At 43.3% G+C, this 15,550-nt stretch overlaps 1 protein-coding gene across 1 annotated transcript in view; it reads right to left on the bottom strand.

The window, feature by feature from the left end:
* Positions 1-15,550, bottom strand: part of LOC139374881 (melatonin receptor type 1A-A) — a 53,142-nt gene extending 37,592 nt beyond the window's left edge. Inside the window, exon 1 of the mRNA XM_071116071.1 lies at positions 15,071-15,550. Within this exon, the coding sequence (XP_070972172.1) occupies positions 15,071-15,254 (184 nt within the window). The 5' untranslated portion in view covers positions 15,255-15,550. The remainder of the gene's footprint in view (positions 1-15,070) is intronic.

Genomic DNA, 15,550 nt, shown 5'->3' with positions numbered 1-15,550 from the left:
GCGTCATCCCCAGTGCACGTCAAGCAGAAAGAGGTTTGTACTGTATAGTATTGTAAACGATTAAATGCAGCCCTGAAATGAGGGAGAAAAAGCAGGATAAAGAAAATGAAGGAATGAAGAGGTGGGGGATAAAGAAGAGGAAGGAAGAGGTGGGGGATAAAGAAGAGGAAGGGGAAAAAGAAGAGGAAGGAAGAGGTGGGGGATAAAGAAGAGGAAGGAAGAGGTGGGGGATAAAGAAGAGGAAGGAAGAGGTGGGGATAAAGAAGAGGAAGGAAGGAAGGAAGGAAGGAAGGAAGGAAGGAAGGAAGGAAGGAAGGAAGGAAGGATGGAAGGAAGAGGTGGGGATAAAGAAGAGGAAGGAAGAGGTGGGGGGAAAAGAAGAGGAAGGAAGGAAGGAAGGAAGGAAGGAAGAGGTGGGGATAAAGAAGAGGAAGGAAGAGTTGGGGGGAAAAGAAGAGGAAGGAAGAGGTGGGGTAAAAAGAAGAGGAAGGAAGGAAGGAAGGAAGGAAGGAAGGAAGGAAGGAAGGAAGGAAGGAAGGAAGGAAGGAAGGGGTGGGGATAAAGAAGAGGAAGGAAGAGGTGGGGGAAAAAGAAGAGGAAGGAAGGAAGGAAGGAAGGAAGGAAGGAAGGAAGAGGTGGGGATAAAGAAGAGGAAGGAAGAGGTGGGGATAAAGAAGAGGAAGGAATTAAATAATGAAATAAGGAAGGAAGGAAGGAAGGAAGGAAGAGGTGGGGATAAAGAAGAGGAAGGAATGAAATAATGAAGGAAGGAAGGAAGGAAGGAAGGAAGGAATGAAGGAAGGAAGGAAGGAAGGAAGGGGATAAAAAGAGGAAGGAAGTGGTGGGGGATAAAAAAAAGAGGAAGGAAGAGGGGGGATAAAGAAGAGGAAGGAAGGAAGAGGTGGGGGATAAAGAAGAGGAAGGAAGGAAGGGGATAAAGAAGAGGAAGGAAGGAAGAGGTGGGGGATAAAGATAAGGAAGGAAGAGGTGGGGGATAAAGAAGGGAAGGAAGGAAGGGGATAAAGAAGAGGAAGGAAGGAAGGAAGAGGTGGGGGATAAAGATAAGGAAGGAAGAGGTGGGGGATAAAGAAGGGAAAGGAAGGAAGAGGTGGGGATTAAGATGAGGAAGGAAGAGGTGGGGGATAAAGATGAGGAAGGAAGAGGTGGGGGATAAAGATAAGGAAGGAAGAGGTGGGGGATAAAGAAGAGGAAGGAAGAGGTGGGGGATAAAGAAGAGGAAGGAAGAGGTGGGGATAAAGAAGAGGAAGGAAGAGGTGGGGGAAAAAGAAGAGGAAGGAAGGAAGGAAGGAAGGAAGGAAGGAAGGAAGGAAAGAAAGATGGAAGGAAGGAAGAGGTGGGGATAAAGAAGAGGAAGGAAGAGGTGGGGGGAAAAGAAGAGGAAGGAAGGAAGGAAGGAAGGAAGGAAGGAAGGAAGGAAGGAAGGAAGGAAGGAAGAGGTGGGGGAAAAAGAAGAGGAAGGAAGGAAGGAAGGAAGGAAGGAAGGAAGGAAGGAAGGAAGGAAGGAAGGAAGGAAGAGGTGGGGATAAAGAAGAGGAAGGAATGAAATAATGAAATAATGAAGGAAGGAAGGAAGGAAGGAAGGAAGGAAGGAAGGAAGGAAGGAAGGAAGAGGTGGGGATAAAGAAGAGGAAGGAATGAAATAATGAAGGAAGGAAGGAAGGAAGGAAGGAAGGAAGGAAGGAAGGAAGGAAGGAAGGGGATAAAAAGAGGAAGGAAGAGGTGGGGGATAAAAAAAAGAGGAAGGAAGAGGGGGGATAAAGAAGAGGAAGGAAGGAAGAGGTGGGGGATAAAGAAGAGGAAGGAAGGAAGGGGATAAAGAAGAGGAAGGAAGGAAGAGGTGGGGGAAAAAGATAAGGAAGGAAGAGGTGGGGGATAAAGAAGGGAAGGAAGGAAGGGGATAAAGAAGAGGAAGGAAGGAAGGAAGAGGTGGGGGATAAAGATAAGGAAGGAAGAGGTGGGGGATAAAGAAGGGAAAGGAAGGAAGAGGTGGGGATTAAGATGAGGAAGGAAGAGGTGGGGGATAAAGATGAGGAAGGAAGAGGTGGGGGATAAAGATAAGGAAGGAAGAGGTGGGGGATAAAGAAGGGAAAGGAAGGAAGAGGTGGGGATTAAGATGAGGAAGGAAGAGGTGGGGGATAAAGATAAGGAAGGAAGAGGTGGGGGATAAAGAAGGGGAAGGAAGGAAGTGGTGGGGATTAAGATGAGGAAGGAAGAGGTGGGGGATAAAGATGAGGAAGGAAGATGTGGGGCATGGGCACAGGGGCTTTTAAGGTACTTGTGAAAGTATTGAAGAGAGAGAGAAAGAGAGACATAGCAACCCATTGGGCACACACTGCTTGAATCAACATTGTTTCCACGCCATTTCAGTTCAAATATGCTGAACAAACAAGAAATAGACGTTGAATTGACATCTGTGCCGTGGGAATGGAATAGGCAAAAAAAGAGGGACCCAGAAAATTGCTATATGTTCATCTTCAATGAACAAATTCAACAGATGAAATGTCTCTGTATCCCTCCCTCTCTATTAGTCTCTCTACCTCTCTTTCCCCCCACTCGGTCCATCCCCATGGGAGTTAGCACAATAGAGGATAACAGCAGACTTATAACCAAACCACACAATCCAAACCTTTCATTAGGTTATCTCACTGCTCCAGGGTGGCTTGACAGACACATGCACCTGACGGCATTTCAATAGAATTCACATTGGCCAATTTACAGATCACCAGAAAAGACCACAGTGTCACAGAGAATAGTACTGTTGGCATAACTCATGAAAGGTACAAACACACACAGCTGTTCTTGTCTATTAATGTTCTGTATTATGTCATGTTTCATGTTTTGGTTGGACCCCAGGAAGTGTAGCTGCTGCTTTCGTGACAGCTAATGGGGATCCTAATAAAATACAAAATACACACACACACACGCAAGCCTACTTGAAGAGGTATTGACGACTTCCACTTTTTTTGTTATTGCCCTAGTTGACTGGTGGTGATGTTAAGACTGATTTTACAGCCGATGTTAAGTGGGTTATAATGAGAACTAAGGAGAACGTTGCTTAGCCAGGCCTTGCTATCTAATCCACTTCTTCCCAACACATTATTCAATTATGCAGCTTGGACACACACACACACACACACACACACACACACACACACAGCGAAGCCACTAACACACACACACACACACACACACAGCGAGGCCACCAACACACACACACACACACACACACACACAGCGATGCCACCAACACACACACACACACACACACACACACACACACACACATACACACACACACACACACACACACACACACATACACTCAGGGAAGCCACCAACACACATACACACAGCGAAGGCACCCCAAGGTCATGCAACCCCGCAGCCACTCTCACCTGAGTCACCCGAGTTTACCCACCATCCTGATAGCGGTCCTGATAACGTGCCCTATCCCTCCGCCACTGCTTGACTCCTAGTGTAGTCAGCAGGAGCATGACGTCAACAGGAGCATGCAGCTTTTTTGGCCAGTGTTCACATGTAAGAGTTGACAAAGATGTTGATCGCAATGTGACTTCCTGGATATCGTTTTGATGCCTTGAGGTGTTGTTTTAAGCATGTTCTTATACTGAAAGAATGGTACCAATTCCCTTGATAGGAAAGTTGTGCTTTGTGTAGTGTAGCGAGGCAAACTCTTTGGTAAAAGACTGGTTCTCGGCTGATGGTTTTGTAGAAACTCTGACAGACATGATGAAAAGTTTGAGCATATCAACCAAGGCTAGACATATCCAACTGAGACAGTTATGCAACTAAAGGAGACAGGAACTGTGTCTACAGAGAGATTGCGGAAGCAGATTACTGGTATTCACCTTGCAAGATTGAGTGATGTCTCATGTATACAATACAGTCTATATGACCAACGTGTCTACGATGTCTCTGTAGAAATGTGAACAGGGGTTTCAAGGACATAGTTAATGATAGCTTCTCCCCTGCAGCTTAGAGGCGAAAGCGTGCAAGCACAGTGTTTGAGTAACAATATGTCAGATGTAGCAGCGTTCACAGTGGTGGGGCATTTCAAACATATCAGCCAACCATGGTTCAATTTCACATAGAGTAGCAGTGGACACCTGGCGCGTGACACTCCACCCCACATTCAAATCACCTATAGCTGCACTGATCCAACAGAAAAAGCCAACAGAAAAAGCGAAGTCAAAATGGGGTCCAAATCGTTGTCTCTGATTGGGAATCATACTTAGGTAGCCTTTTTTCCCACCTATGTTGTGGGATCTTGTCCTTGTATTGTTGCTGTTGAGCCCTACAAGGCTGTATTCTCTCTTTCTTGTTTTTTGGGTTATCATTAAAGAATATGATTAACCTACCCCACGCTGCATCTTGGTCCACTTCTTCAGACGAGCATTACAGCGTGGCAGGCTGACCACCTGTTACGCGAGTGCAGCAAGGAGCCAAGGTAAGTTGCTAGCTAGCATTAAACTTATCTTATAAAAAACAATCAATCTTAACATAATCACTTGTTAACTACACATGGTTAATGATATTACTAGTTTAACTAGCTTGTCCTGCGTTGCAAATAATCAATGCAGTGATTTATCATCGAATCACAGCCTACTTCGCCAAACGGGTGCTGATTTAACAAGCGCATTCACAAAAAAAAAGCACTGTCGTTGCAACAATGTACCTAACCATAAACATCTATGCCTTTCTTAAAATCAATACACAAGTATATTTTTTTAAACCTACATATTCAGTTAAAAGAAATTCATGGTAACAGGCAATATTAACTAAGGGTATGTCAGGGTATGTGCAGCAGTTTGGGCCACCTGGCTCGTTGCGAACTGTGTGAAGACCATTTATTCCTAACAAAGACCGTAATTAATTTGCCAGAATTGTACATAATTATGACATAACATTGAAGGTTGTGCAATGTAAAAGCAGTTTTTTTTTTTTTTACACAATTTATTGTCCAAGCAGCAGTCTACACAGCAAGGGCTTTTAATGGGTATTGAGTGCTATGGTCGGGCAGTATCCAGATTTTCATAACTCATACCGTTCCTGTACCATACCGGGTTAATCCTTTTCTTTTGGGGGGGGGGGGGGGGGCGCACAAAGCTAATTTAGGCAGCAGGGATGTTGATCCAGGAGGAGATTGATTGTCTCTGCTGTAACCAAGAAACGTGATCTTGCAAGCTAGCCACTTATCTAGCAACCAAATGCATAGCTGAAGCCCTGAGCTGGAGATAATTTATTTATCCCTTTTTTTTTACGCTGTTGAAAATCATACCTTTGGTATTTCAAAATACCGCGGTATAGGGTATATACGGTATAGTGCCCAAGCCTATTGAGCGTGTCTCTCGAAAACAGGTGGTGTCTTTATGGAACAGCATGACAGCTCACTTTGATTTTGTTTCGACTACGCAATAGAAGTTGACTACTGCAACTGGATTTAACAAATCGACCGGGTGCCAAAATGTACTCATTCCAAACCTTGTGAAGTAAATACAACACACTACATTCTGGTAATACTTTGCAAATGAACATGAACAGCAAAATTAACATTGCACTTCACAAGACAGGTTCAAAATGGGACTCTCCTTCTGTCTGGTACACTCCAATGACAGATATTGAGCAGCAGATTGTCAGAGAGGTGGACAAAAGCTTTGTTCACAACACCCATGTATTTTCCTGTCACTCAAACATGCTAGGCTGTCCATTGACCATCCAGATGATTAGGAAATACCAGACCTGTGTCAAATAGGAATAAATGAATGAATTTGTATGTCTGGTGTTGTGACTATATTAGGTTTCTCTTTTTGTTGTGGAGTCTCTTTGAACGCAGTGCAATTTCTGTATATAATAGACACTTCTGTGAAAACACAAAATAAAATACTATCTAAACTAATCCAAATATTTGAATACTTTCTTATACTTTAGAGTTGCTGTTGGTTAGGTGTGTCTGGCACAATGGAATAGTACCAAAAGTACAAACCTCAATCTTGCTAATCGAAATATTGTAATACTTTCTTATACTTTAGAGTTGCTGTTGGTTAGGTGTGACTAGTACAATGGAATAGTCCCAAAAGTACAAACCTCAATCTTGTTTGATCCAGAGTTTAATTGGGATATAAAATGGTTTCCCTCTAGATGAAAATCAAACAGGACGCTGGGGGGAATCACTGCAATTAAAATATATCAATTTCCCTCCAAAATGAGGATTTGTCTTTTGTTTTTCACTGAGCTCTCTAATTTGACGCCACTGCGCTGTGTGCCAATTTTACCTTAAAGAGGTTTAACAACAAAGCCAGTGGGATATTTAGGGGCCATAAACGCTTGTCGTAAATGGAGACATACGCAAAGCACTTAATGCCGTATTATATGCTTAGAAATCATGTATTACGCTTGGAGCTACAGCAACAGACTCTGGAGGGGCAGTGGGGTTTGGATTCTATGATGATCCAAAATAACATTAATGAAATGAAAACAAACTTTGGGGACATCCGGTAGCAAATCTAATCATGCTTTGAGCTAAAGAACTTCATTGGGACTTGAAGATTGGATCTGAAGTTTACCGTAACACCATTGAAACTTGTAATGTGCATACATGAAAAGACATGAATTTGATAGTACACAAATGGCTTGTAGACCTGATATAGCATACAGTACATTTGGAAAGTATTCAGACCCTTTGACTTTTTCCACATTTGGTTACGTTGCAGCCGTATTCTAAAATGGAGGAAATTGTTTTTTCTTCCTCGTCAATCTACACATACAGTACCAGTCAAAAGTTTGGACAAATCAAATCAAAGTTTATTGGTCATGTGCGCCGAATACAACAGCTTACTTACAGGCTCTAACCAACAGTGCAAAAAAGGTATTAGGTGAACAATAGGTAAGTAAAGAAATAAAAACAACAGTAAAAAAGACAGTGAAAAATAACAGTAGAGAGGCTATATACAGTAACGAGGCTATAACAGTAGCGAGGCTACATAGTCGGGCTGATTGAGGTAGTAGCTACATGTAGGTATGGTTAGCGTAAAAAAGGGGTTGGCAGGTGGTGGGTGGCGGAACACAATGCAGAGAGCCCGTTTAGCCAATGTGCGGGGGGCACTGGTTGGTCGGGCCAATTGAGGTACTATGTACATGAATGTATAGTTAAAGTGACTATGCATATGTGATAAACAGAGAGTAGCAGCAGTGTAAAAGAAGGGTTGGGGGGTAGCCATTTCAACTGGGTAGCCAGACATAGTCCAGGTAGCCATTTGACTACCTGTTCAGGAGTCTTATGGCTTGGAGTTAAACACTGTTGAGAAGCCTTTTTGTCCTAGACTTGGCACTCCAGTACCGCTTGCCATGTGGTAGTAGAGAGAACAGTCTATGACTGGGGTGGCTGGGGTCTTTGACAATTTTTAGGGTAATCCTCTGACACTGCCTGGTGTAGAGGTCCTGAATGGCAGGCAGCTTAGCCCCAGTGATGTACTGGGCCGTATGCACTACCCTTTGTAGTGCCTTGCGGTCGGAGGCCGAGCAATTGCCATACCAGGCAGTGATGCAACCAGTCAGGATGCTCTCGATGTTGCAGCTGTAGAACCTTTTGAGGACCTGAGGACCCATGCCAAATAATTTTCCTGAGGGGGAATAGGCATTGTCGTTCCCTCTTCACGACTGTCTTGGTGTGTTTGGACCATTCTAGTTCGTTGGTGATGTGGACACGAACGAACTTAAAGCTCTCAACCTGCTCCACTACAGCCCAGTCGATGAGAATGGGGGTGTGCTCGGTCCTCCTTTTCCTGTACTCCACTATCATCTCCTTAGTCTTGGCTACGTTGAGGGATAGGTTGTTATTCTGGCACCACCCAGCCAGGTCTCTGACCTCCTCCCGATAGGCTGTCTTGTTGTTGTAGGTGATCAGGCCTACCACTGTTGTGTCGTCAGCAAACTTAATGATTGTGTTGGAGTCGCGCCTGGCCATGCAGTCGTGGGTGAACAGGGAGTACAGGAGGGGACTGAGCTCGCACCCCTGAGGGGCCCCCGTGTTAAGGATCAGCGTGGCAGATGTGTTGCTACCTACCCTCACCACCTGGGGGGGGGCCCGTCAGGAAGTCCAGGATCCAGTTGTAGAGGGAGGTGTTTAGTCCCAGGATCCTTAGCTTAATTATAAGCTTTGAGGGTACTATGGTGTTGAACGCTGAGCTGTAGTCAATGAATAGCATTCTCAGGTAGGTGTTCTTTTTGTCCAGGTGGGAAAGGGCAGTGTGGCGTGCAATAGAGATTGCATCATCTGTGGATCTGTTTGGGCGGTATGCAAATTGGAGTGGGTCTAGGGTTTCTGGGACAATGGTGTTGATGTGAGCCATCACCAGCCTTTCAAAGCACTTCATGGCTACGGACTTGAGTGCTATGGGTCTGTAGTCATTTAGGCAGGTTGCCTTCGTGTTCTTGGGCACAGCGACTATGGTGGTCTGCTTGAAACATGTTGGTATTACAGACTCAATCAGGGACATGTTGAAAATGTCAGTGAAGATACCTGCCAGTTGGTCAACAGACGCCCGGAGCTTCCGGGTTAGAGTCCCACACCTTGAAAGCGGCAGGTCTACCCTTTAGCTCAGTGTGAATGTTGCCTGTAAATGGCTACCCGGTTGAAAGAATACCAAGAGTGTGCAAAGCTGGCCTCCCGGGTGGCGGAGTGGTCTAAGGCACTACATCGCAGTGCTAGCTGTGCCACCAGAGATTCTGGGTTCGGGCCCAGGCTCTGTCGCAGCCGGCCGCGACCGAGAGGCCCATGGGGCGGCGCACAATTGGCCCAGCACCGTACGGGTTAGGGAGGGTTTGGCTGGGAAGGATATCCTTGTCTCATCGTAAACTAGCGACTCGTGTGTCGGGCCGGGCGCAGTGCACGCTGACCAGGTCACCAGGTGTACAGTGTTTCCTTCAACACATTGGTGTGGCTGGCTTCCGGGTTGGATGTGCATTGTGTCAAGAAGCAGTGCGGCTAGGTTGTGTTTCGGAGGACGCATGGCTCTCGACCTACACCTCTCCCGAGTCCGTGCGGGAGTTGCAGCGATGAGACAAGACTGTAACTACTACGAATTGGGGAGGAAAAAGGGGTTTAAAAAAGTGTGCAAAGCTGTCATTAAAGGCAAAGGGTGGCCTTGATTTGTTTAACACTTTTTGGGTTATTACATGATTCCATATGTGTTATTTCATAGTTTTGATGTCTTCACTATTATTCTACAATGTAGAAAATAGTAAAAATAAATAACAAATTTGGAATGAGTAGGTATGCCCAAACTTTTGACTGGTACTGTAATATCCCATCATGACAAAGCAAAACAGGTTTTTAGAAATATTACCAAATTTCTTGAAACAAAATGGAAATATCACATTTACATAAGTAATCAGACCGTTTACTCAGTACTTTGTTGAAGCACCTTTGGCTGAGATTTCAGCCTTGAGTCTTCTTGGGTATGACGCTACAAGTTTGGCACACCTGTATTTGGGGAGTTTCTCTCATTCTTCTCTGCAGATCCTCTCAAGCTCTGTCAGGCCATAGTGAAGGAAGTGTTCTCATGAGGGTAAACACAGAATACTTTCCATTCCACATCAGAGACAGAAAAACACAATCTGAGGATATTATACTATTTTTTTGCATGCACAAATCATTTCAAAGTAACTTTATATGAAGTTATGTAGTTATGATTGTTGCCCTTGTGAGGTAACCAAGGGATCTGGGAGTGAGGTCTAATGTATTTACAGCCAGGAAAGCCATGATGCATAACCCACAAGACATGCCACCAGAGGTCTCTTCACAATCCCCAAGTCCAGAACAGGTGCACAGTACTACATAGAGACATGACTACATTGAACTCTATTCCACATCAGATACAAGCAGTAGAATCAGATTTTGAAAAACAGGTAAAAATACCAGTGGTGTAAAGTACTTAAGTTAAAAGACTTTAAAGTACTACTTAAGTCATTTTGGGGGGTATCTGTACTTTACTATTTATATTTTTGACAACTTTTACTTCACTACATTTCTAAAGAAAATAATGTACTCTTTACTCCATACATTTTCCCTGACACCCAAAAGTACTCGTTACATTTTGAATGCTTAGCAGGAAAAGGGTCCAATTCACACATTATCAAGAGAACATCCCTGGTCATCTCTACTGCCTCTAATCTGGCGGTCTCACTAAACACAAAAGCTTTCTTTGTAAATTACATCTGAGTGTTGGAGTGTGCCCCTTGCTTATTGTAAATTTTTTTCAAAAACAAGAAAATGGTGCCATCTGATTTGCATAATATAAGGAATTTGAAGTGAATTTGACTTTTGATACTTAAGTATAATTAAAACCAAATACTTTTACTCAAGTAGCATTTTATTGGGCGACTTTCACTTTTACTTGAGTCATTTTCTATTAAGATATCTTTACTTTAAATTTGTAAAAATGTGGAGCGGCGCTTTACATCTATTTTCAGGTCTCTCCAGAGATGTTGTATTGGGTTCAAGTATGAGCTCTGGCTGGGCCACTCATGGATTTTCAGAGACTTGTCCCGAAGCCACTCCTGCGTTGTCTTGGCTGTGTGCTTAGTGTTGTTGTCCTGTTGGAAGGTGAACATTCACCCCAGTCTGAGGTCCTGAGCGCTCTGGAGCAGGTTTTCCATCAAGGATCTCTCTGTACTTTGCTCCGTTCATCTTTCCCTTGATCCTGACTAGTTTCCCAGTCCCTGCCACGGAAAAACATCCCCAAAGCATGATGCTGCCACTACCATGCTTCACCATAGGGATGGTGCCAAGTTTCCTCCAGACGTGACACTTGGCATTCAGGCCAAGGAGTTCAATCTTGGTTTCATCAGACCAGAGAATCTTGTTTCTCGTGGTCTGAGTCTCTTTAAGGGCCTTTTGGCAAACTCCAAGCTGGCTGTCATGTGCCTTTTAATGAGGACTGGCTTCCGTCTGGCCACTCTACCATAAAGGCCTGTTTGGTGGAGTGCTGCAGAGATGGTTATCCTTCTGGAAGGTTCCCCCATCTCCACAGAGAAAGTCTGGAGCTCTGTCAGAGTAACCATCGGGTTCTTGGTCACCTACCTGACCAAGAACCTTCTCCCCCGATTGCTCAGTTTGGCCGGGCGGCAAGCTCTAGGAAGAGTCTTGGTGGTTCCAAACCTTCCATTTAAGAATGGGGACCTGCAAAAATGTTTTGGTACCCTTCCCCAGATATTGTGCCTCAACACAATCCTGTCTCGGAGCTCTACGGACAATTCCTTCAAACTCATGGCTTGGATTTTGCTCTGACATGCAAGGTCAAATGTGGCCTTTATATAGACAGGTGTGTGCCTTTCCAAACCATGTCCAATCAATTTAATTTACCACAGGTGTACTCCAATCAAGTTGTAAACACATCTTAAGGAAGATCAACCGCAACAGGATGTACCTACCTTAGCTCAATTCCGAGTTTAATAGTAAAGAATCTGAATACTTATCTAAATAAGGTATTTCTGTTTTTTATTTATTCAAACAATTGCAAAAAATTATAAAAAACTATTTTCACTTTGTCATTATGGGTAATTGTGTGTAGATTAATGAGGACATGTTTGTTTTCATCCATGTTAGAATTAGGCTGTAATGTAACAAAATGTTGAAAAAGTCAAGGGATCTGAAAATATTCCCGAATGCACTTTACATGTATGTCATGTCTTCAAGTTCTCTGTTGCCAATATGTACTGTCTGTTACAACCTGAATGATGAATTGAATTGAATGACTTGCCCTCAATCATACACAACATGAGAAGTAAACACTGTTGTTGTGCCTGGTGTACTACAAACACACACACAAGCGTGTGCGTGCATGTAGCGTCTATACAAAACTTTGGCACACAAACAACATTCTGCTTCTGAAAGGATGGAAAACAATGCAACATCGCTGGGTTGAGAGAGAGTGCTTCAGATCAGAGTTCAATGTGCAGTCACACACACACACACACTCTCCTGCGGCACAGCCATTCTGTTCGCTGGCAGAGGGGCAGGCCACATGGGCAGATAGACCTAGAAAGTACAAAAGAAAAGTTTCTGTGTCAATCAATATGGCCGCCATGAGGTATACGATTTGCCAATGCAAGAAGGACAGGCACTATCTTTGGGAACTGGGCTGAGAAATTGCAAACGCTCCTGAAAGGCATGAACCTAAGGATACAGGGAAACCGGGTGGCTGGCCTGCTTAAAGGGATGTTAGTACTCGCCAAATGCTGTTGTGGAAACAGTGTTAAGAGAGAGAAATCATTTTTTTTCACGTGACTCACGTGAAAAAAGCCTGTGACATACGTCCATTATTGATGACATCATACAAAGCCAATTATTGTTGTGTAGAAAGCTGACAAAAGACTGAATGGATATTAATGTCAATGTACTGTAAATGGTTTCATAGAAAGAAAATATTCTAACTAGGGTTGGGCGGTATTTCATACCTTCATACCGTTCCTGGACCATACCGGGGTATACGGTACTGCCAGCAGTCCAGACAGGGGGCGCTATTTCTTTCCAAGCATAAAAATGTAATTAAATGAATATAAAAGCAAGGCAGCGGGGATCTTAATCGAGGGCGGGATTAATTGTCTCGGCTGTAACCAAGACGCTTGATCTAGCAAGTTAGCCACTTAGCCAGCAAGTTAGCAAACCAAATGCCTAGCTGGTGACCTAAACTGGAGATAATTGATTTGGCACATCTTAGATACTTAACATATTGTTAGTTTTAAGCAGTGCTACTTCAGCTACTCTGAACTGGAAAAAAAAAACGGCTTCATATCAATAGTCTAAAGTTGCTTCCTCGACTTGTCTCCTTTCCTTCATCTGCACTGATGTGAATGGGCAGGGCTGGACTGGACAGGTGAAGCAGTTTAATAATTTGGGACTACAATTAGGACTTTCAAACCAGTGCAAATGAAGGACATGAGACAAGGAGTTGGCGTCACTTTAGACTGTTGAGATGCAGCCATTATTGATTCAGAAGAAGGAGAAGGAACCGCGTCAGACTGTTGAGATGAACAGAGAGACTGCACTTGATAAATCAATTGAACTCTGTGCACTTACATTTAAATGAATCGGACCTCCCCTCCTCAAAGATCAAAGATGTGCTCCCTAAATAAGTATCTGTGTTTGTCACAGACTGGGCAGCATAAAATGTCATCATCACATTTAAAAAAATATATATATCTATTTTCTCTGCACCTGACGGTATCTTCGATTCTATTTACTGTATAAACTATTAAAAGCTCATATCCAGGACACAGCGATTGTGCAATTTGGTGTATGTTTTTTCAAATGGAAGTGATTACAAGGATAAATAAAGATAAAGAGGGGGGTGGGACGAGGAATTACAGGAAGTCTTTATAATAACCATATTCATCACATTAGGGGGAGGGCCTTAATTTGACTGGCACAAATCCATTTGGCTTAATTCACAAAACAAATCCTCTGCGTTTGACATTATTTCTAGGCTGTGACAAACAAACGCAACTAATAACATGAAACATCAAAGAAAATAAAACTAATTTGGGGGGTAAAAAAAATAGTGATTTAGCTAGATACACATTCCAGTAAACGATAAAGCACTCAAATCTATCTACAATGTGGGCTCGTCTAGAAATCCAATCTGTCATTGAATGGCCAGAGCGGCACCGGAGCGCAAAGCATGTCCATTTGGTATTTGGAGAACACACCAGTCTGTAATAATGTAGGACAAAATGTATATTTTCTCAACAGTCTAACTTCTATCTGGCGCACATTTTATCTGTAGCTTATCAAATCACGATGTACTTCGTTTTTATGATGTGTATATTATTGCGTTTTCTCACACAATAATGCCATAGGTTCTTATCACAGGGTTACAGCAGTACAGTACTTCGGAATATAATCACTGGAATATAATCATCCAAACAATACGTTAAATTATCACGCCACAGTACAATACTATAACGAATTTAAGATATCCACACTACACAACATACAACATTATCCCATAAACATCACTATGCTACATTATATAATATCTGGTGTGGGCTGGTCGAGACACAGCAGCCCCACTCCGATCCCAATTCATAAAACCGAAGTGCGCACGTGACGCATGTCCCGTCACCTAAATCCAAATGTTCCATTGAAAAATAAAACGGATAGTACAAGACGTTCTCATTCAACTTCCAAGTTTAGTTACATGCTATTGATAGGATGTGAAACGCAATCCCCAGCTAAGCATGCCGAGGCTGTGGCGCAAATGTTTCCTAAAATACACTGCTGTCCATTCTGTAGTTTCTCTTGAGTGGCTTCGGGCGGCGCGTGTCAATCAATCCCCGCGAGTCTATTTTTCATTATTGGAAGAGCCTCATTCGTTGACACTCTCTAGTTATTATTTCGTCTTTGCTCGCTCGGAGTTTAAACAGATAAGTGTTTTCTTTGCTCGCTCGGAGTTTAAACAGAGAAGTGTTTAGTTAGACATGGTTATTCGGTCTGGTCAGAGCAGCTTGCGCGTCCATACACGGTTATAATACGAGGGCGATAATCTAACTTTCATGACATGCCGATTTAGGCATCCTTGACTAGCCTATATAAAAACCTACCGGTATATAACATACATTGTTTGGGGTATAACATCATAAGGTATCAAATCAGGCTACCAACATTGACACGGAATCCTCTATAACGCTCGGGTAGCTACCTCCAAATGGCAATGGGACATTACTTTCACCGTAGCTTTAAACCCAAGCTAAATTAATTGGGATAGACCAATGCGCTTTATTGATTTTCATCGGTGTATGTAGTACGCCTATCACAATTTCTGAATCCGAAATAAGCCTACTTTCCTTGTTCATTTCGACAATTGCGCGCGAAGTGTACACAGATTTACCCAAACGCAGGTCTATTGTTGTCATATTTTGGACTCAAATGTATCAAAACAACAATGTTGTGTCAATTACAACACTTTGAAACTTGTTTATAAACACAATACAATACTTTGGCTCCTCCGACCTCATGCACAATATTACTCACCTGCATTCCTTAGCTTCTTATTCCGGTAGACAGAGAATATCACCAAAAGGTTGCCCAAAATATCAACCACTATAGTGAATATGAGGAAGCACCCCAAAGTTGTAGTAACCCACGGAGGGCGATTCAGCACTTCCTCGTACGGGTCCAGCGACGACCTGTTCAGATAAGACCCATTGATAATCATTGTATATTTTGTAACTTTTCCAATTAGCGAAGTAAACGTGCCGCCCGTCCCATAAAATGTAGTCTACATTTTGGATACAGGGATGCCGTGGCATTCTCCCGTGGCTTTCCTCCTCTCCATATTGCCCGTTTATAGCTCCCGTAGACAACCTTCTGTTTATCCTTCTAGTCACAATGCTCGCGTGTCAGAGTCTAGACGTACATGGCTATATGTGTACGCATCACATTGTTGGTATGTGACATTCAGAGGCAACTCCAAACCTTCCCATGTTAACATTGTGTTATTACAGTGAGCCT

This window comes from Oncorhynchus clarkii, chromosome 19 (genome assembly GCF_045791955.1).
Source record: "Oncorhynchus clarkii lewisi isolate Uvic-CL-2024 chromosome 19, UVic_Ocla_1.0, whole genome shotgun sequence".
NCBI lineage: Eukaryota > Metazoa > Chordata > Actinopteri > Salmoniformes > Salmonidae > Oncorhynchus > Oncorhynchus clarkii.
The sequence above is the reverse complement of the archived record's forward strand: the minus strand, read 5'-3'. Positions and strand labels throughout refer to the sequence as shown.